This window comes from Manacus vitellinus, unplaced genomic scaffold (genome assembly GCF_001715985.3).
Source record: "Manacus vitellinus isolate BGI_N305 unplaced genomic scaffold, ASM171598v3 scaffold_66_pilon, whole genome shotgun sequence".
Taxonomy (NCBI): domain Eukaryota; kingdom Metazoa; phylum Chordata; class Aves; order Passeriformes; family Pipridae; genus Manacus; species Manacus vitellinus.
The window spans coordinates 939,347-960,446 of NW_021940729.1; the positions used below are offsets into that span (position 1 = coordinate 939,347).

The 21,100-nt window shown below is 41.9% G+C and overlaps 1 protein-coding gene across 1 annotated transcript; it reads left to right on the forward strand.

The window, feature by feature from the left end:
• The first annotated feature begins 1,443 nt into the window (after nt 1-1,443).
• Nucleotides 1,444-19,275, forward strand: SULT4A1 (sulfotransferase family 4A member 1). Its single transcript, XM_029963963.1, has 8 exons — nt 1,444-1,484; nt 2,564-2,700; nt 7,992-8,122; nt 9,107-9,187; nt 9,294-9,420; nt 12,492-12,586; nt 14,004-14,142; nt 17,570-19,275. Exons 1-8 carry the CDS (start codon nt 1,444-1,446, stop codon nt 17,680-17,682), a joined length of 864 nt encoding a protein of 287 aa, XP_029819823.1. The 3' UTR covers nt 17,683-19,275.
• Nucleotides 19,276-21,100: the final 1,825 nt, after the last annotated feature.

Below are 21,100 nucleotides of genomic sequence, written 5' to 3' on the forward strand. Positions count from 1 at the left end.
CCCCCTAGAGCTCCCTCAGCTGCTCCTCATGGGACTTGTGCTCCAGACCCTTCCCCAGCTCTGTTCCCTTCTCTGGACTCACTCCAGCCCCTCAATGTCTGTCTTGTAGTGAAGGGCCCAAAGCTGACCCCAGGGTTTGAGGTGTGACCTCACCAGTGCCCAGCACAGGGGGACAATCCCTGCCCTGGTCCTGCTGCCACACTATTCCCGATCCAGGTCGAGATGTCCTTGGCCTTCTTGCCCACCTGTTGGTGCAAGGCAATCATAACCACAGGTTAAGCTCCAGTTCAAAGCCTGTTTATGCTGCTCAGGGTTGCTAGAGTAGCACAGTACAGCTCCAGGCATTGCTGCAGTTGGATGGCTCTGGACAGGTACAGCTGAAGTGCACATTAATGGTGATCAATGTCAGGGCCACCAGTGCTTTCTTTCTCTCAGAAAGAATGTGGTCTCTTCAGTGATTTTGCTGCAATAATGTAAATTCGTGGTGATATAGATTGGCTGATCCCCTTTTCTGCTCCCAGTTAGATCTATTTTCATTTCTAATTCTGAAGAGCAGCAATGGAAATGGTCGTAGTTTGCTTAAAACTGCAGTCCATCAGACAGAGGGAATGACTGTGCTGAATATGACTGGGGGTGTAGGTACCTTGTGGAGAATGGTTTTGCTCAGTGCAGCTATAATTTGAGGGGGATTCTGTGTGAGGCAAAATGCTTTACTCCTTGACCTTAGACAAGCAATAGCTGACTGAACAGGTTGTGTAGAAATTAAATGATAATTCTGGAAATTATGAAGCAAATGTGCTGCCTTTTTTTTTTTATTGTATAACTCTTACCTGCAGTTGTTTCACATTATACTGTTGGTGTGTTGCCTTCTTGAGATTTAACCACCTAATATATGCAAATGCATATTAATGTGTAGGCAGGTTTTGCCTAACAATTTTCCTGGAAGGGTTTGAAACTGAAGCAGAGAATTGCATTTTGAACAGTGACAGACATCTTGTGAAATATATAATTATATATATATAATGGGGAGGGGAGCATGTTCACAGCACAGGGGATGGGAGCTACCTCAACACAAGTTTCTAATAGAGATGCCCTGTTGTCTCCTGATTTCTGATCCTTTGTCAATCAGCAGAGCTGTGTTTACCCACAGACCATATTCTGACTCTGGAGAACAGAAGTGATATAGTTGTCCTGGAAATCAGTGGTGCTAAGGGCAACTGTACAGTTCTTTTCTGCACAATGAAGTCCTTGAGAGTGATTTTTAAAAACTTGGCATTGCAGCAAAGTTCTTTTCTGTGTTGTTGTCCTTGGTACAGTGTTTGAAAATGAAGGGGAATTAGCCACAGTGGGGAGACATTGTGCTGGAGACTGTGAGCTCCTGCTGGGTGGTGTTTGGTGCAATTTAGGCATGCTGTTTGATGGGGGCTCTACAAAGTTGGGAGAATGGGGCTACCAGGGGATGGAGGAGGGCAGGACACAGTGAGGTAAGGCTGGCATGAGGGCATGTACCTTATGTGTGTACTCTGCAGAGGAGGTGAGACATGAAAGTTTGCTAATGCAGCTTTTGCCCATTGCTGTGAGGAGGCACCAGTTTACGTGGGTGAAGTTTGCCAGGTAATTTTAGATGTTTGAGACAGAATCTGCCCTGTAGCATATATTAACAAATAAAACCCCCTCTTCCCCTGTGGATTACTGTCCTGTTGGCCAACCCTTTGGTATGATCCTATGTGCTTGCACTACTGTCATGAAAGGCATGGTCTGGGAACTGGGTTATGGGGGTGTTCCATTGAGCCTGGGCAAAGAAGGCAACAACTTAATGTACTGGGTTGCCTTTAGACCTGATCAGTCTTGAATAGGTGTGGGAAGGGTGAGAAGAGATGTCATTCTCTCAGATAGTTGGTGAGGGAACAAGCAGAAATCTGTTCTTTTTATGTTCCTGCATGTTATACATGACATTTTTTGTTTTAGCATGACAGGTGTTGTGCTCTCCTATACCATGGGACCGTGTTTCACTGGTGGGTAGAAACTGAAAGAGAATTAATTTAAGGGTATGGGTAGATGTCCTCCTTTAAAAGCATCAGTGTTGGTGTCCTCAGCCTCCTGTTTGTCATTTGTCTTAGAAAGACAACCTGCAGAGGATTTTGTGTGGATGGATTCTAGTTTTTCCCAGGCAAAATTTGCAAGGTGAGCTGATGCCCAAAATAGAAACTCCTCGAGCTAATTTGGCTGATCTAATTTGGAGTGAATTGGAGCAGTTTGTGTGAAGTTACTCCAGTAGTGATGACACCTGGTGAGCATCCATAGACATGGACAGCCCAGCCAAAGCTTAAAGAGGAAAGTACTTTTCCCTTGGAATATCTGATGACATGAGGTGTCAGTTGTCAACCAATAGCAGCTGCCTGGGAAGGACCTGTGACAAAATCTGGGATGTGATGAAATCTTGGAGACACAAGTCATGACTCTTCAATCAGAAGGAAAAACTTGTGGCTTGTTGTTGTTTTTAATACCTAGATCCTGAGCAGTCTGTGGATCTGACTCCCAGTTCTTGGGGCTGTTTGTGCAGTACTTACATGGCCCTTGCTGCAGAGCATGTGAGGATGTTCTGGCTTGTTAACAAGGATAGAAAAGGAACACTTTTTGCCTCATCTGCCCTCAACAAGAGGACCCAGCTGCCTTTTGGACCTCTGTCTGCTGGGGCAGGTTGGGGCAGCCGTGGGTTAGATGCAGTGGTTAGTGAGTATGTGACTCTTGAGCTATTTTTCTCGTGCTTTTATAAAATATAAAGTAGGAAACGTAGACAATCCACTGGTAAAGTCTAGGCAGAGGCTCTGTCAAGCTGTCATCCCTGCTGTTTCCTGGGAGCACATTCCCTGACAGAGTTGCACTTGCACAGGCAGTGTGCTCCCCCAGCATGGTGTGGGACACAGCTGGAGCCCGGGGCTGTTCCCAGGAAGCGATGGATGGAGCTGTCCTTTTGGGAATCATCTCTGGGAGTGTGGGTTTGGCTGTCCCACAAACCCTCCCAGAGGGCAGGGCCTGGTGTGCTTTATTTACTGGTGTTGCTCCAGTTTTAGGATCCCAGGTGTCAGGAGGTGTTTTCCTCCAGGCTGGTGGTAGGTGTGGAAAATCCTCATCTCCTGCCTTGCCCTGTGGAAGTGGAGATGCCCCAGCATGGAGATGCACTGTGGTCAAGTCTGCACTTTCTATCCTGTCCTCTACTGAGCAGTTATCGTGCTAATGTAAGGGGGAATTAGGACTCAGGCCATTTTTTAAAAGATAGTACTAATGCATCAGCCAAAAATAGCTCTGCTTTGTAGCCAGCTCATTACAGCAGTGCTTTAGGATGCTCTGTTATACATAGCACTAATTCTCTGGATAATACATGTGTGTAAACACTTCAGTGACAGCATTTTTACCAAACAGAAAGTAGATTTTTACCCCGAAATAGTTCTCCTAGTTTGCTGTTTGTAGCTTCTGGCAAAACACCTTCAGAACGTAACAGAGAATTAATGGACCCATGTCTGCACCCTCTGATGTGAGTCTGGTGAAAGACAAGCAGAATTTAGCCTGTTGGTTTTGGTTTCAAAGCTGGTAGCTGCAAGTGGAAAAATAAACTGGTTAATAAGTCTAAAAATCTAAGACTGAGCTTACAGAATGTTGCTATAAACTGTGCATTTAATGCTTGTTTTAGATCCAGTCTTAGGTTGTTGCCTTCACTTTTGGAAGATCTGGATTCAATTTCCTCATGTACCACAGATTCCCTTGACAGGTCACTATTGACTGAGGGGCATTTAAACCATGTAAAAAGGGACATCAATCTAAGAGGATTTCGGAAAATCGGGCCCTCTAATACATATTTAACTGTCAGACAAAAATAACGTCAATATAACATCACAATTTCAGTCTTTCTTCTGAATCCCAAGTCTTATTTAGGAACAGAAGAATCAGAAAATATGGCATCAAGGTGTATACATTACTTTTATTTTTAAAACCCTCATTGTTAATGAAAATCCCTATTCTTAAGCCAGGTGGAATTTGAACATGTGGGAGAACTTCAACAGACAGACCTCAAGAGGGGGTATTTTTGTGGTTTGGAAATGGTTGTCTTCTCATGGAAAAATCTGATTTTTCCCTCCACTCTTGTAGTGTGAAGATGAATCTGTCATGCTTCCCTGCAGATTTACACTTAAATTAGCGAGGGGGGAAGGAGTTTGCAGGGAATTAAAACAAAAATGTGGGGTTTTGCTGTACAGCCCTTGCTAGACCAATCTGACAGCTTTAGCAGCCCTCATTTTTAATGAGCTCTTGCATCTACCAGTGCTATAAAAAAATTATGAGTCATAATGGATCTGTTGTGCTGTATTAGCTGCAACTTGATCAAACAACAGCAGATCAAAGTACAGCTAATTGGGATTGTGAGGTTATTAATACTAATATTAGTATTTAGTTTATTTTTCCATGTGGTTTGCAAACAAGGGGTGAGTGGAAGGAATATACCAAAGGCCTTGGCATCCTTGGGCTGCAGGTTTATCCCATCTTAGATGATAGGAGAGGAGAAAGTGAAAGAAATGATGTGGGGAAGCAAAATTTCACAGGAAATCTTATGGTTTTATGTCTGCCACTTCACTTTGAAGAAATCTGTGATGTTCAGTGGCTTTATGGGACCATAAAGGCCAGTGGCCAGAAAACACTGAGAGGAGGCAAAGAACAGCTGCACTAGAGAATATTTCTCCCTCCTAGAGTGGCTGAGTTTGACATTGAGAGACACCTAATGCACAGGATCAGGAAGGAATGGCTGCAGAGTTTCCAAATTTTGGCTGCCCTGCTGTGCTGTCTGGTTGCTGCTGCAGCAGCTCCTGCAGAAGCAGAGGCAGCGTGGCCATGAACTGACTTTGCTGTTGCTGCTGAGGCTTTGGCCACGAGAAGGGGACACAGGAAGAGTTCCCAGCCATCAGAGGTGCAAAGGGAATTTTAATGAGTCCTGATTTTTGTGCGTCAGTAGGCAGGTGTCACAGGGAAAGGACGGTGCATCCCAACTGGAACACTTTCACCCTGCTGCCATGCCAAGTAGAAATGCAGGTTCACAGATAATTTAAAAGGATCTCCTAAATCCCTGCAGCTTCTGGCAGTAGCTCATCCCAGCTGTTTCCCATCCCCTCTCTTCCCAGACAGTGTGTGATAAACTGGAACACTCTGTTTTCTCCCAGGGCGTTTTATTGACATAACAGAAGGGCTTGTCAGGGGAGAGCGTTTCTCAGGTACTGGAGCCCCTCAGATGCTGACTGGCTCAATTTTAGTTGGAATTGGATAGATGGAAATGAATCCTACGTCTGTTTTGGCAATATGACCTTGGAGGGTCAGCAGTTTTTTTCCTGCAGGATGAAATATGGATCTGCTGCAGGTGGGAGAAGGAAGGGTAGAATTTCTGGGGACTTATCCATGTTGCATCTGGTGCCTCGTGTCCAAAGGCTAACAGATGAATCCTGTTTGTCAGGGACTGCTTACTCTCCTGTGCCATCCCAAGTGAGGTGTACATGTCCATGTGTTCAGCAACACAAGGGGAGAACAGTGGAATATACTGGAGATGCACAACATCTGTTTTCTCCAGGAAAACCCAGAAATCTTGAGAGTATAAAGAGGAGCTCTGCATCTTTTTCTATAGCTTCCTCCACCTTCTTCTTCTGTCCAACAAGTATCATAATTTTCCCTTTTACTGAGAAAATTTCTGTGGCATTTTGATCTGGCCAGGTTTTGTGATAGACTGGGATTACTGGAGTTTATTCACATATTGAAAATCTCAGTTTCAGCAATTTACCTTCCACATATAAAATGGTAGTTCTTGCACATCTCCAGAGATCACTAAGTGAATTGGGTCAAATGTGAGGAGGTCATACATATGTAATTATATGTATAAAGGCTTTTAGCTTTTTTTTTTTTTTTAATAAGCATGTGATGTTTTAATAAGAAGATGAGGTCTTGGAATGTTTGTGTGTGATAAGTGATAATTGATTAAGGATGACAAGTTAAAAAAGAAAAATAACGGTTCCCTCAAAAGTTAATTCTCTAGTTTTCATTTTTATTGGGACCCTGGAAGTCCTAAGCAGAGTAACTCAAGTGCTAATGTGGAAAAAAGTCAGGCTAATACAGTGAGTGGCAAAAGTGAGAACTAGCACAGATTTCAAGGGGGAGAGAAATCAGGATCAGTGTAGGGAGGAGAAATTCTAACCTGCTGGATGGCCAGGATTCTAAACTGTCAGTCCTCTCCTTTGTAGAAGAAATACTGCAGAAATTCTCTTTGCTGTGTGAATTGTAATAGGATGCTGGAATATGTGCAGCTCTACAAACATACCATGGGAATTTGTATATGTGCATGCTGATTAATACAAAGAACCAGATTTAAACACTGTTTTAAAGAACATAGAGTTGATGGAGGTTTTTATTTTGCTGCCTTGGGTGCCCAGCATTACTCTTCCAATGTGTCATTGTTTTTGGTGGAAACTCATTCAGGTGAAGACTTTTGAGCTTCCAAAGGCCCACTTTGCATGGGAAAATATGTCATTTCCCATCTCTGCTGTGCTCCATGGATCTGCTAGCAGTAAGGTTGAGCAGAACTAGGTAATGTGGACATGGCTGCTTTTTGCCTGGACACCAGCTGAGCAATGAACAAAAATAAAGTCCTGGTGGTGTTGCTTGGCCCCACACAACCATTTCTTTTCCTTTCTTGGAGCAGAGTTGCTGTAATAGCATTTTTCTTTGCAGGTGGAATTGGAAATACAGAAATAAATTATGGAGAACCAGGGTGTCTCCTGTCAGAAGAAATATTTAATGAGAACAAGGGTTGTGCTCATTCAGAGTCACAAGGACCCATACTGAAGAACTGCATGAATGTTAATTTTAATGTATAAAATATATGCTTGAACTTAAAAATGCAGAGTGAACAGCCTCAGGGGCAAGAGTGTATTAAGTCTGTGACAGTCTCTGTGGGTGATGATAATGTAAAAGTGTCTTTTTATTTCCCCCCCCAAACCTTTTTAATTTACCCACCAATCAGTCAGGTAACGGAGGAATTTTAAAGTGCCTACTCTCCAAAGCAGTTCTTGGAGGCATGTGCTGTTTCACATGGTATCCAGGCTGTGCTCACCCTAACCATCAGCCTCCTTTAACTGTTTCTGTGTCAGATTAAAACCATCAGAATAACGATCCTCTAGTTCTCTTTGTGATCTCTCCCTGCTCTGTTCCTCCATCTCACCAAGAGCTTGTGCCTTTCTCTTCATAAACCTCTGCCAAGTAACTCTATACCTTTGTTGTGTTGGGGGGTTTCCTCCCTGCCTGAAGGTAAAGCCATTTGAAAGAGTTTCCTTGTCCAAACTTCCTGCTGGAGTAGCTATTAATTTTCCAGAGTGCAGTCATTAAGGCCATAATATCTGATGGCTGCTTTGTATATGCCCTCAGACTGGGGAGGGAGATGTAGCTGGGGCCTCTGAGGCTTATGACTGACTCACTGTTGATGCTTTCAGTGGTTTATCCAGTCCATAACGTGGGGGCATAAATAGACTCTCAAATCATTGCATAACAGGGGCATTGCCTACAATTTAGAAGAAAGGACACTGCCTCAGTGCAGCCACTAATGCATTTTGTGAGCTTGGATGACCTCAGTTTGCCTCTTTTCTTTTTTTTTTTTTTTTTTTTTTTTTTTTCCAATTTCTAAAATGGAAATAATAGTATGTTGCCTTGGTAACATTTACAGGGGGGGAAACAACTTTTCGTTAAACGCTTTCCAATTCCCAGGTTAAACGGTTTGGAGACAGAAATGTCCTTAAATTTTATTGAGCTGACATCCTATGTTAAAACAGTAGTTCCAGACCTAGCTCACAGCTGACTGTTGAGGACAAGAGTTACCATTATTTCCCTGTTTAGGTCTCCCTTCCTGTGGTTCTGTTTTGATAAGAACTGTAATACAATCTGTTCTCTCCCATTTTTGCTTCGTGCAGGCACAGGGTTGCTGCAGGAAGTGGTTTATCTAGTGAGTCAGGGAGCTGATCCAGATGAGATTGGACTAATGAATATAGATGAACAACTTCCAGTCCTAGAGTACCCTCAGCCTGGTCTGGACATCATCAAGGTACAATTTATTGCAAAGAAAAGCCTTTCAGCATTTGGATGTCTGTTTTCCTCAGTTCCATCTTTTATCACTTCATTTCATCCTGTGTCCTTGTCCTTTTCATCGCTGGACTCGCTCCGTTTTTTGGAATGATTCAGAGCATTATTAGGTTGTTTTAAAATTGCTTTTATTCAGCTTTATTGTACTCGGTTTAATGCTTTAGGTGTTTCTTCATGTCCTAAGTATCTTGGCACTGGGTTTTCTGAATAAAAGTTCCAGGCCTCTCTTGCTTATGTAAAAAGAGAAGCTGCCCAAAGGAGGCCAATTTGCTTTGATTCCTTCCCCGAATTTGTGAAAGAGGAACTACAAACACGGAGATCTATGGATTTGTATTTCCACTGCTCCAAATTTATACATCTAAATCTTTAGATCCACAAATCCTGGATCTCTACAGACTCTGGAGGTGTAATTTGAAGAGTTTGGAATATCCTGCGTGAAATTACTTCCACACTATTAAGAATATTCTGTTTGAAACACATTCACATACTCAGATAAACTTTTGGGCCCAATTCTGAGGATAAAATAAACTGCAAGGGAAACATCTTGAAGAAGTTAGGAGTAGTGTTTTCAGAACTTCCAATAGTTTTCAAGGGATTTTAGTGGAAGCATCACTGGAAACAAGGTTTGACACCAAGAATATTCAACTATTTTATATTGTTTCTGAGAAGGTGCTACAAATGGAAGCACTTTGAAAACAAAGGGGATTAAAAACCCCAAACAACAAAAACCCCAAACAGCAAAAACCCCAACATGTTATCCAGCTTTTTTATGTTTAAAAACCAGGTGTATCTCCCTGACCTAATTTCTAGTCCCAGACTCTTATTAATTGCAGGAGTGAATTTGTGAATGGGACTCAGTGGAGTAAAGGGCTTCAAGTGTGACAGTTCAGGGCAGATGTGCCAAATTGGTGCTCAGTGAGGAACTGTTCCCTCTGCTTTGTTTCAGGAGCTGACATCTCCTCGCCTCATAAAAAGCCACCTGCCATACAGGTTCTTGCCTTCAGACCTCCACAACGGCAACTCAAAGGTGAAAATTGAATTAAATCCTCTTGGTTTAACTCTGTTGTTTAAGTGCTTTGGGGGAAAAAAAAAAATCACTCAATAAGGTCTTTTTTTTCCCCCCTAAATCACAGGTCATATACATGGCTCGCAACCCCAAAGACCTGGTGGTGTCTTATTACCAGTTCCACCGCTCCCTAAGGACCATGAGCTACAGGGGGACGTTCCAGGAGTTCTGCAGGAGGTTTATGAATGACAAGTGTAAGGAGCTGTTCTCTCTGCACACATTTATTTTCATCTCTGCGTTCCTTCTGCGAGTCCAGAAGTGAACTGGATAAAGGTGCATTTGTTTTGCATATACAGCAAGGAGGTTGCCTCACAGGGACTTCAGATTTGTCCATGCAAACCATGGCCATGCCTTTTGTAAATAATTACCTTGCAGTGTTTGACCCCAGGGGCTCAGCAGTGTTCCACTTAGGTCAGGCAGAACTCTGGTCTGCTCTTGTAAAATTCAGGTTGCAAGGCACCAGGTGTACCTTGTGAAAAATGGTGAATACTGCCAACACCACTTGATTTCAGTTCTACCTCGCTGCTTCTCAGGAGTCTTTCTGTTCCTCAAGTTCGGGGGTTATTTCTCTGGTAATTCCTTTAATATTTAAATTTCGTGCAGAAACTCAAGGTTTGTCCCTTGCAAGACACCAGTTAACACACAGAAATTCCTGATTTGCACAAGGCTGATGTGGAGTGCATCAGTGAGCTCAAGTGAGACCCTGTCAGGAGGTGGGTGCAGGCTGCTACTGCCTGAAAAATGCAGCTCTGTAGTGGGAATTCTGAAAAAATGCAGCTCTGTGGGGAGAATTCTGAAAAATGAAGCTCTATAATGAGAATTCTGAAAAATGCAGCTCTGTGGGGAGAATTCTGAAAAATGCAGCTCTGGGGTGAGAATTCTGAAAAATGCAGCTCTGTGGGGAGAATTCTGAAAAATGCAGCTCTGTGGGGAGAATTCTGAAAAATGCAGCTCTGGGGAGAGAATTCTGAAAAATGCAGCTCTGGGGAGAGAATTCTGAAAAATGCAGCTCTGGGGAGAGAATTCTGAAAAATGCAGCTCTGGGGAGAGAATTCTGACAAATGCAGCTCTGGGGAGAGAATTCTGACAAATGCAGCTCTGGGGAGAGAATTCTGAATTCTGAAAAATGCAGCTCTGGGGAGAGAATTCTGAAAAATGCAGCTCTGGGGAGAGAATTCTGAAAAATGCAGCTCTGGGGAGAGAATACAACAACCTGCTTTACAAGAACTCCCTGTAAAGTTTACTCAGTGCACTGTGGTCCCACTCAGGCTGCACTGCCTTGAGTAGGGCTTTGGCTTTTTGCCAGTGGATTTCCCAGCTGGAAAGTGGGGCAATGACCAAAATTCTGCTGCCTTTTATTTCTCTGCAAAACCTTCTTAATGTGACACTAAGAATTCACCCTGTGCACTGAGAGCAGGGTCTCCTCCAGGTCCAGAGCAGCAAGCTGTTCTTCAGCCTGCAGTTTGGAGGAGTTAATGCTGAAGGAGCTTTATAATAGTAAAGGGGAGAAAAAAGTCAAGCCTGGAGGGTATTTAACAGGCCTTAGAAACCTTTCTCCTGCAAGGGAGGATTAATGTTCTCCTCCCATTCCAGCCCACCTTCATTTTTTTTCCTTTACAATCCCTAAAAATGCAGTGATTCCCTGTAGCCCATGATCAGGAACTTCTAGACCAGAGACATAAGAAAACAAGCATTAGAAGGTCTTCTAAGACAGGGGAAAGGTTGGGTGCTCTTTTGCATGTAAGAATCCCAGGAGTTATTTATACCTTCATCCTGTAGCAGCTGATTTATCACAACCTCCCAGAGCCAATAAAACATCACAGCGTGTTCTGTGGCCATGATTGTGCAAATGGAGGGCTTGTAATACAGTAAATTTAGCATTTAACTAAATGTTTGCATCTCGTGGAAGCAATGCAGCAGAATTCTGGTGACTGGAACACTTTCAATGGGCAAAGAGGTTCAGTTTCCTAGGGAAAGAATTTTTATCAGCTGACTCATTTTCAATTTTTATGAAGGCACTGGAAAAATTCCATTTTTGTTCTTCCAGTTAAGAAATTCACATGTGAAGTCAACACACCAGTGTTCCAGTGACCAGAGTTAAACAATTCTTTTTAAAAGGGAGAAAGTTGGCTTGAAAATACAAGCCTAAGAAGTTGGGGGTTTTTTAATATTTTTTTCTATCTGCTGAAAAGATAAAATTGACCAAAAAAAAAAAAATACTGGGAAAGAATGTGAAAGACTGCTTATCATATTTGCTTAACTCCTGCCTTGATTATATGAGGTGCTTTGCAGGAATTTATCACTGGTAACAAAGAAATACGTAGAATGGGTTGTCTTTCTAATAATATTGGCAACAAAGGCATTCTCTAGGTTGTAAGCACCAACCACCAGTGACTGAACCTCTGGAAGGCACACAAAAATTGGCTCAAATCAGTGCAAGTGTGGAGTTAATCAGAGAAGTGGAAAAAAACCCGGGTAAAATGTTGGGGTGAGGGTCAAGGCTTCCAGTAACCTCAGCAGTGCTGGGAGCAGGAGCCCTCCCAGATTTTAGGGAGCACTCAGCACCTCATGGGCATCAGTAATCTGAATTTATTGTGTAATTGAGAGAACCAGTAACACTGTAAATAAAACTGTTCTACAGAAGTTGTGTGGAAGTGTTCAGAAAATAACAGTAGAGGAGAATAAGTCCCAGGCTGTAGTGGAGGGTCAGAACACGTAGTGATAAATAATTCTGTCAGTCCCTCCTGTGTTTTTGGGAGTGATCACAAAGCATTTTGATGGGTCTGTGTCCTCAGTGCTTGTTTAAGAAAGTCTAAGTGGTTGTTAGCAATTAGTGGGTGCCCTGTGGAACTTGCCATGAGTGCTGTGTCAAGCTTACCAGTGGGATATGTTCACTGCAGGAATTCATGCAGCTTGGAGCCACTGGAAGTTTGCCTTCTGCAAGGCTATCTGTGTAATCCTTATTTTGGCTCAATTTCTGTTATTAATACTGAGCTCCAAGAGGTTCATCACAAAATATGGTGGCATTTCCAGCTGAATGTTTTATCCTCACACTAAGTCAGTGCTTTTGAAAATTCCAAACTGATAGAAAAACTCTTTTTAAATGAAGTTCCTTGCTGTACATGGCAATGGGTCAAAACTGGCCACTGCTCTGAACCACTCCGGTTGATTTATTTTTCTCCTTTTGTTTTTTTTTTTTCCTTTTTGAAAATTCTTAATGACAAAAGTGTTAATTTTCCTCATGCCAATCATAATGTCTTTGTAGTAGGATATGGGTCGTGGTTTGAACACGTGCAAGAGTTTTGGGAACATCACATGGATGCCAATGTACTTTTTCTCAAGTATGAAGATATGCACAAGGTAGGTTAGATGTAACAAAATGATGTTTTAATTACATTTAGCACCCCAGTGTTTAAAATATATAAAGCACAAAATCTGCTTCTTCTGTCCATAACTGGGACTCTCTAAGTCTGATGCCATTTTTAAAGCACTGGCATTCAGTAGCTTCTTCATATACATATTAATTTACTCAGGAGTCTGACTCACCCACAGGCACCAAACTACTTGCAGAGAAGGCAGTGGAGTGAAACTGTTCAGCACTTGCTACACTCAGCCCTGAGCATTCATTAGAAGAAATGTCTTGCTGTATGTGCTGTATAAGTGGGGGGAAAGAAAATTATATAATCTGTATTTTTTCCTGTATATTTGGCGTTTATTCAGATTATTTTGTTCTTACTGCTTTATGTGAAACTGTTGAAAACAATTAGATGTGATCACGTAGCATAAGGTGAACATAATTATTGGGTCCTTACAGTGTGCTGGCTAATAAATCCAATTTAATCAGAAATCTAGTGGAAATACCACACAGAATGTTGATTTCCATTTCTTATTGCAGTGTGATATTTTTGAGGATTAATGAAAATATTTCAAGATGTTTATTTGGCTGGAAAACTAATGGAAATGTGGGGAAAACCCACGCTGTAAAGAGGCAAAGTCAGGGCAGAACTCAAGAAAGCTGGGTAAATTATACTTCTGATGGAGTGGGGTGCTGAAATAAATAAATAAACTAATAAAATCAGAGTATGTAAAGTTGAGTCAGAATTATTTCAAATCCGTGGTTTTTAATGATTGTATATTCCTGGCTGTGCTTACTGCTGGATGCTGCTGGAAGCTGGTGTCTTTCTGCTTCCTGATAAATATTACTGGTTTGTCCTTGCAGCTCCAGAGGTCTTACTCATACTAAGGAACCCTGGAATTCTAGAGGTGCAAATGAATGACTGATTAATGCAAATTAATTCTCAGAGGCCACCCCACTAGATCCTTTCCATCTACATGAGTGCAGCCCCAGAAGCTGGCAGTGACAGAAGGAATGTTCTAACCTCTGTGATCATTTATTTTACTGAGATCAAAGTCAGAGTAGCTTGTAATTCCTCCAAAAAGCACTTTGGAATTCCAAAGTGATCAGTTAAGGGTGTGGTTCCCTGAAGTGGGAAGCGTCGCAGTTACTTTGAATTCCCCTTTCTAATATTTGAAGAAGTTCCATATTTGAAGGCTGTGGTCTCTGCCAACCTGTTTCACCCTCATTCCTTGGAATGTGTTTGTGTCCAGCAAATGTGAAGGTGGCAAAAATTTCGAGGCAGTGCTGTTTCTGCAACTTCTGCACTCGTGTTTTTCACGCTCGTCGGGATAAAACTCACCTTGAAATATTTAAACTCACTGAGGAAAAAAAAAATTTAAAATATTTTTAGTAAACTGGGGTTTAAATATTCTCTTACAGGACCTTGCAACGATGGTTGAGCAGCTGGTGAGGTTCTTAGGAGTTTCTTATGACAAAGCCCAGCTGGAATCCATGGTGGAACACTGCCACCAGCTCATTGACCAGTGCTGTAACGCAGAAGCTCTTCCTGTGGGCAGGGGTATGTTCCAAACCCACAGTAAAACCCTCCCTGGAGAAGTTGCAAGAAGCAGCTGCACAACTTAGTGACCTCCAGGGTGGGTTAAGGTGTTGGTGAAATATTGCTGTAAATGATAGAAATGATGCTGTAAATATTGCTGTGAAAATGGTGGGAGGTAACTGCCTCTGGGTGCAACTTGGGGGTTAGTTTGGTTGGAAATAAAGTGAAGTGGGAGTGACTGAAAAGGGTGAAAAAATCCAAGGTTAACTGTATATTCACACTGTGATGTGAATATGCACTGCTCCTTCTGACCTTTACCATACCAAAGCCCACACAATTCCATACAGTTTATCCTGGCCTAAACCCTTGTTTTTTAAGTATATCAGGTTTTCTAGAATAGCAGATATTCCTAATTTTAGTTTCTAAAGTCACAGGGAGCTGTAGATTCCCTTCCCTTACGAGCTTTTCCTTTTCAGTGCCTACCTCAGCTGTTTAAGGTTTGTTCAGCTTCCAGGTGTTCATTTTGGTGAGACCTTTCTTTGGGAACCTGAAGGTGCCATTTGATCTGTTGATACATCTGGCCTTTGATAGTGTCAAGAAATCAAGTCCTTCCTCAATTGTCTTTGAGAAGTATGAAAGGGTGAACTTAGGTTCCCTCTAATTATTTTCTGTAGGTTGTTTTATAGCACTCAAGGGCTTTTTTTAGAAGTGAGGGAATAAGATCAAGATGGTCAGTTCCTATGTCAGCCTCACATCTACCTTGTCCAAACATAAAATCACTTCATACACTAGTTTAACCCAGTTTTATTTGGAACTCTCCCTTCTTTGTCCATCCATAGCCATGTTAGCACTTTTTGCATCAGCATCAGACACCATGTGTCTATCCTGACCACAGAGTCTTTCAGAGGAATTAATGTCCAGGTTATTATCCCTTACCCAGGGCTTTGCTCTCAGATTTCTGCCTGTAGGAGCCATTTCCACACCACCTCCCTCAGCCAACCTTCGTGTGACCTGCAGATCTTATCAGCTGTCATTTTTATGCTTATTTTCAAAACTCTCATAAAAAATACCAAGTATCCTCAGCCCCTCTTGACTGCTGACCCTGCATTAGCCAGTTATTTGTCCCTTAATCGTGCATTTCATTCACATTGTGTAGTTCTGTTAAAAACCCACTGAAATCACACACCTTACAAAAGCCAAATTGTAATTTTACCAACACTCAGGTTTGTCTGAGGGTAGGTTTGCTTTGCCATGAAAGCAGGTTCTCTGGGATTCTGTCCTACCTTTGTGTTTTTCTTGTAGAGTCCTTCAGCAGTTACTCAGCTCAGACTCTTTGCCAGAGTAACTTGTCCCGTTTGTGTGTTGGCACAAACATTTCCCAGTGCCATACTTGGACAAAAGCCATTCCTCACACCTCCCTGCTTTTATCTGAGGAGGCTTCATTTTGCCATAGAGGAGGAAGGGAGCTACAGCAGTTAATGTGATATTTTGTCATTTGTTCACTGTGTGCTTTTCAGTAAAAATATCCTTATTTTGAATTTCTTTTCTTTGCTGTCTCTGGCTTTTACAATATTTTGTTACTTCAGAATGTAGCTTCATTAGCAGTGCTTTGTTCCCTCTCTGTTTGTTTCTGTGGCAAAGAATGGTGGCAATAACATGACAGCTTATTGTAATTTGTTTCAGATATTTTTGATTTGTCATTAGTTACATTTACTTTATTATTTTGCTTTATTTTAGTTCTTCATATTTTTTTTTCTTTTAGCACATTGATCTTTACTCTGAAGATAACCCTGAACTGCTGTGAAAGCAGAGCAGTGATTAGATATGTTACTTGTATTTGACTCTTATCACATCCTAATTTACGCAGTTGCATGGTTCAAATCAGAAACCAGGTGGGTGACTTTTTGACAAGCTATCACTTCATATGGCAAAAAAAACCAAACCAAAACAAAAGATGATGCAAATAATCCACTGTGTGTGTCCTTTGTAAAACTTGTCGTTTGTCTGTACGTGTTGTTAGGGAGATTCAGAAATAAAAGGTGTTTCTTTACCCAGCAGAGGAAGAAAGTATTTTATTGTTATAGTTGTTTGAAGTTTCATTTTTCATGCTGTACTTTATGCAGTTATAGTGGCCAGAGCAAAATTTAAGTCAGAATGAGATGTCTATGCTTGCAAACATTTTCTTAATATTTTTCTTTTTTTTAAATACAGGAGAAATTTGGTGAAAACAGTAAATAGCATTTGCAGTTTCAGGTTATTTTGATCTTTGGATCCTGAAACAAAACCAGGATATTATCATACCTACAGGAGTTATAGAAAAGTCCTGGTTTCATAAAACAACCCTTGCCACATGTCATGTTAACATGTGATATGTAGATGTTTTGTCTCTGGACTCAATTATAAAGTTGCTGCATAAAAGCAATGGTAATTGAATTAAATGGGTATTCTTCTTATGCATCAAGTGCATAATTAAGCTCCCTGCATGTAGCTTTGTTCTTGCTGTTATGATTAAACTCTCTGGTAGCACAGTCCCAATTCTCCTTTCATTTATTCCAGTCGAACAAGCCTGGATTTTGTCTTTATATCCAACATAAATGAGACAAGAATTGGGCCTCTCAGTCTGGTTACTCCATGGGGGCTTATTCAGCCATACGTAACCCTGGCTGACTTTGAGTTAAATAAATTTTGGACTGCACTGGAACAGTTGTTGAGGGGTCAGCAGTGTCACCTGGTTATGTTACTGTTTGGGTCCAGCAGAGTGGATAAATACTTTGTACAAGGAAGGAGTTCAGTGTCCATGTTGCACCCACCCAAAGCTTCCTGTTGTTCAAAATTAAAATTTAAGTGGCACAGACTTGGTGTGTGGCACTTGTTGTCTTTCATAGATAGGAACAAGGCACTGATATTTAACAAACAAACCTCTCCATATGGAGGAATGTAAATTCATCTGTTGAACTTACCTCTAGACACAAAATGATAGAAATTAGCAATGAAAATACCACACTTCAGTAATCAGTTTAATACTCCACATTCTGTGTACCTTTTGGATACTTCCCTAACCAGTGTGTGCTGGAGGCACAGTGATTTAGAAATGTATTATTAGCTGTTGGAATTATTCAACAGGCACAGTTTGCACCAGAAATCCACCTTTAAATGAATACGCAGCCCCAACTCTGTTCGTTTCTGATTGTCTCACACAGAACTGAATTATTCCTGTATAATGCTGGGCTGGTGCAGATGATGAGGGGTATGGCATTTATTTAAAGAGTTGTAGCAGGATAATTGGGTAAGACAATGAACAGCCTTTGGTCTCATTAAGCTTTCAGTGAAAGCCAAGGCCAAGATTGATTAGAATCTCCCAGATGATACTTGGTGCACAATTAGACTGTAGATATTCAGTGTCCTGTTACATCCACTCTCTGACTTGTGTTCCTTCTCTGTGTTTCAGGACGAGTTGGGCTATGGAAAGACATCTTCACCGTTTCAATGAATGAGAAATTTGATTTAGTTTATAAACAGAAGATGGGAAAATGTGACCTCACATTCGATTTTTATTTATAAAAAATGCATGCCTATGATATCCAGATATAGCTAGAAGTGCTTTATGCATTCGTTTATTACCTGCTGGACAAACTACTGTAGCTATTATGTGTAATAAAATTTAAAGAAAGGAAAAACCAATCCAAGTAAACCATATCAGATACAATTTATCTTTGATCCTAAGCAGCTGTTTATCTTCTGGTATTTAAATCCTGCGTCCACATGCAAGAACTTCCCAGGCAATACTAGAACATTCAGCTGTTATGGAATGTATTATATACGTATAAGGTATGTACCATATATGCAACTAGAATGTACACCTTTTCAGCCCCACATTGATTATTTAATGTGTTTTATAAAAGCTTGTCACTAGAACCTAAATAAATGTCCATAGACCAAATAATAAAAAAAAAAATTAATGATTTCTGAGGGAAACAAGTAACAGGCCAAAATATTCTGTTAGAACGATCTCAGGGGTTAATCGTCACATTTATTTTTATAGCAGGTATAGCAAGTATAAATAAATCCCATCCCAAAACAGGAACTGATCCAAGTGGGGTTCACATTAGGTTCTGCACACCCTTATCTGTGTGATCTGAGTAGGTTTTCTGTGCACTGGCATATTCTGCAGGACAGGGCTTGTTGTGATGTGCGGCTGTGCCTGTCAGCCTGATCCCAGAACCCACCCCTGCTTTCAGGGATGGCAGCTCACAGCTGAGCAGTTCAGCTCCACGGGGAGGGGCAGCAAACAGAAGATCCTTAAGCCCTCAAGTCCAGTTCAGTCCCACAAAACTGGGCTTAAAGTCAAGGCATCTGGGGCAGGGGCTTTCTGGAAGGATCAGTCTCTGACCCGTATCGCTTTCCTGTGTAGATCTGGATTTCTCCCATTAGGAGCAGGGAATTTCTGCTGCTGGAAGAGAGAAGCTGAGGTGCTGGGTAGCCTCTGGTTCCACTAAAAGGTGAGGGCACTTAGCTGTGTTTATGGCTGGTGCTCCTGGACTCCAGCAGCCCTAAGGGGAAGGTGAGTCTCCGTGCCAGTGTAAAGCAGGCAGAGGGAACCGCAGCATCCGAGGAAGAGAGTTGGTGGATGTGCCAGCAGGTGGGAGTATTGCACAAATATCCGTGCAGAACACAGTTCCAGGAATTGTTAGCCATGACTGGTCTGGATTATAATCAGGATTCAAGTTTCTTTCTGTATCTTTTCTTTTCGATCTCCACGACAGGTACTCAAACGGCCTGAAGCAGGCTACTATCACTATAGAATCTCCCAAATTATTTTCTTTGTTCCATTATGTAATGACATCCATGCTTTTTAGGTTCTCAGCTGCAGGAGGCCCGTTTTTGCTAGTCAAATGTTCAGGCTCACCAAAAAACCGTGAGGAAAGGACTAGCTTTTAGTGTTTCAGTTCTGTTGGGAAACTGTCAGTTCAGCAACTGGCAAGTGGTGTAGCATGATGTGGCTTGACAGCACTTTTCCTTGTATATTTGTGAGTGAAAATGCTTTCAGTGAAATTTTATTTCTATTTTTATATTTTTAGTACTGTATGAATATTAAGCACTACACATTATACTTCTGTGCTTGCTTGCTTACTGAATAAAAGATGTGTTCCATGCCTTGTGGTTGCTCATTTTCTAGACCTGCTCAGGGCCAGGTGGTCTTTGTGAGAGCCTTGGATCCTCTCTCCTACCCACAACTCCTCCCTGGAGGCAGAAGAACCACAGAAATTGGGTCAGATAAGCACCTGACCCATGAGCTGTGTCTGACAGCACCTCAAAACAAACCCCTGTGCAAGAGACAAATACCCACAAACTCCAACGAGCTGCAAGAACACAGGAGTAGGAGAATTCCCTCTTGCTACAGGGGAAGAAAAAATCCCTTCACCATTCCTGCGGATTAGAGTCAGAAGAAAATTTCATTAGCACCAAGAGTCTACTTAAATCACTTAATCCTGGAGATGCATGAGCAACACAACCTTACTGACTGGCTAAAGGGCTTCTCACATTTCTGGAGAGACCAGGGAATCCTGCTCTGGTTCCCAGGCACAGCCACTCTCCTTTGCTATGGCTGATGTCCAGCCCCAGCCTCCAAAGCCAGGAATGTTCCACAGCCACGTTTTTAACAGCCAGGTCTCTTCACAGGTTGTTTCCAAGCTGAGCCTCTGCAGAGGGCCACCAGCTACCAGGCTGGAGGGGGCACAGCTGGTTTGGCCAAACCCCTGTTTTCTAGTCCTAAAGAGCAGTAGTTGGTGTGACAACCTAACAAAGTCTGGTCAAAGCCCGTTCCCACGTAAGCCGTGCTGAAATTCCACCTCTGGGTCTCTGGTCCCTGGATTTCAGTTTTTCTATTTAAATCCATAGGTGGTAAGTCCCTCCCTCTTTTGACAACTTGGACTTTCAGGACTTGGCCAAATGTCACCAAACACAGACACCCCTTGGCCCCGTGCCCCAAATTGTCTCTGGAGAGAAATCCTCTTTGGTACAAATGCACTGCAAGTGAAGAACAAAAATGGCAGAAAACCAAGAGAATTATCTTTTTTTCCTCCCCTCAACTAATCTAGGCAAGAAATCTTTGCAGAGTTTTGTACACAAAAGGTTTTGTACACAAAAGCAGTGAAGCTGGGCAGGAAAGAGGAAAGACAAGAAGGCTAATGAGTAACCACTAAAGATTCTCTGCATTTTGTACAAGCTTCACGACACAACATGGCTCCAGTAGTTCTGGCAATAATTATAAAGATTTATAGGCTTGAGTCACCATTATTATAGGCCATTCAGTCATGCCTGGGCTATAAATAACAGCACTTAGTAGCTACCAGCAAAGGTTTAAAGGGAGGATTAAGGAACCACATTTGCTGCTTCAGTCAAAAGAAAAAGGCTAAACAGAGATTCAGCTGAATCAAATAATATTAACAAAAAAAAACTCCCAAGCCCAGTGACCACATTTGTAGGAAGGACACAGCACAGCAATGATGATGTGTAGTCTCACTCCAAAATCCATCTGATTTCTTTACTACAGGATCTGCAGACTGGTGTCCTCTAGTGTTTGAATCATAAAACATATGCAGATGAGTATTTTCTCATAAGCAGATGAGTCGTGGTGCGTATCACACAGAACAGAAATAAGTGCAACCAATAATCAGCTTCATTCTGGCAGTGGAAAGAGAGTGGAAAATGAGCGTCTTCTTTTAAAAATAAAGCATACCCAGATTTTGGCATAATGAGGCTTAGACCTCAAGTGCCAAGTCATAGCCTAGTAGAAACTGCTGGTTTATCTTCAGAGGGTGGTAAGGAAGTCAAGAACACTGATGCCACTCAGCTCTGGTCTATCAGCCTAAAACCCAGCCCTTTAAAAGATGGGAGAGTGATGGCAAATCCTGCAAGCAGAGTGGAACAACAACCCCTTACAGCTCTCAGGCTTGAGTCATGCTTGGGTGCATGTAAC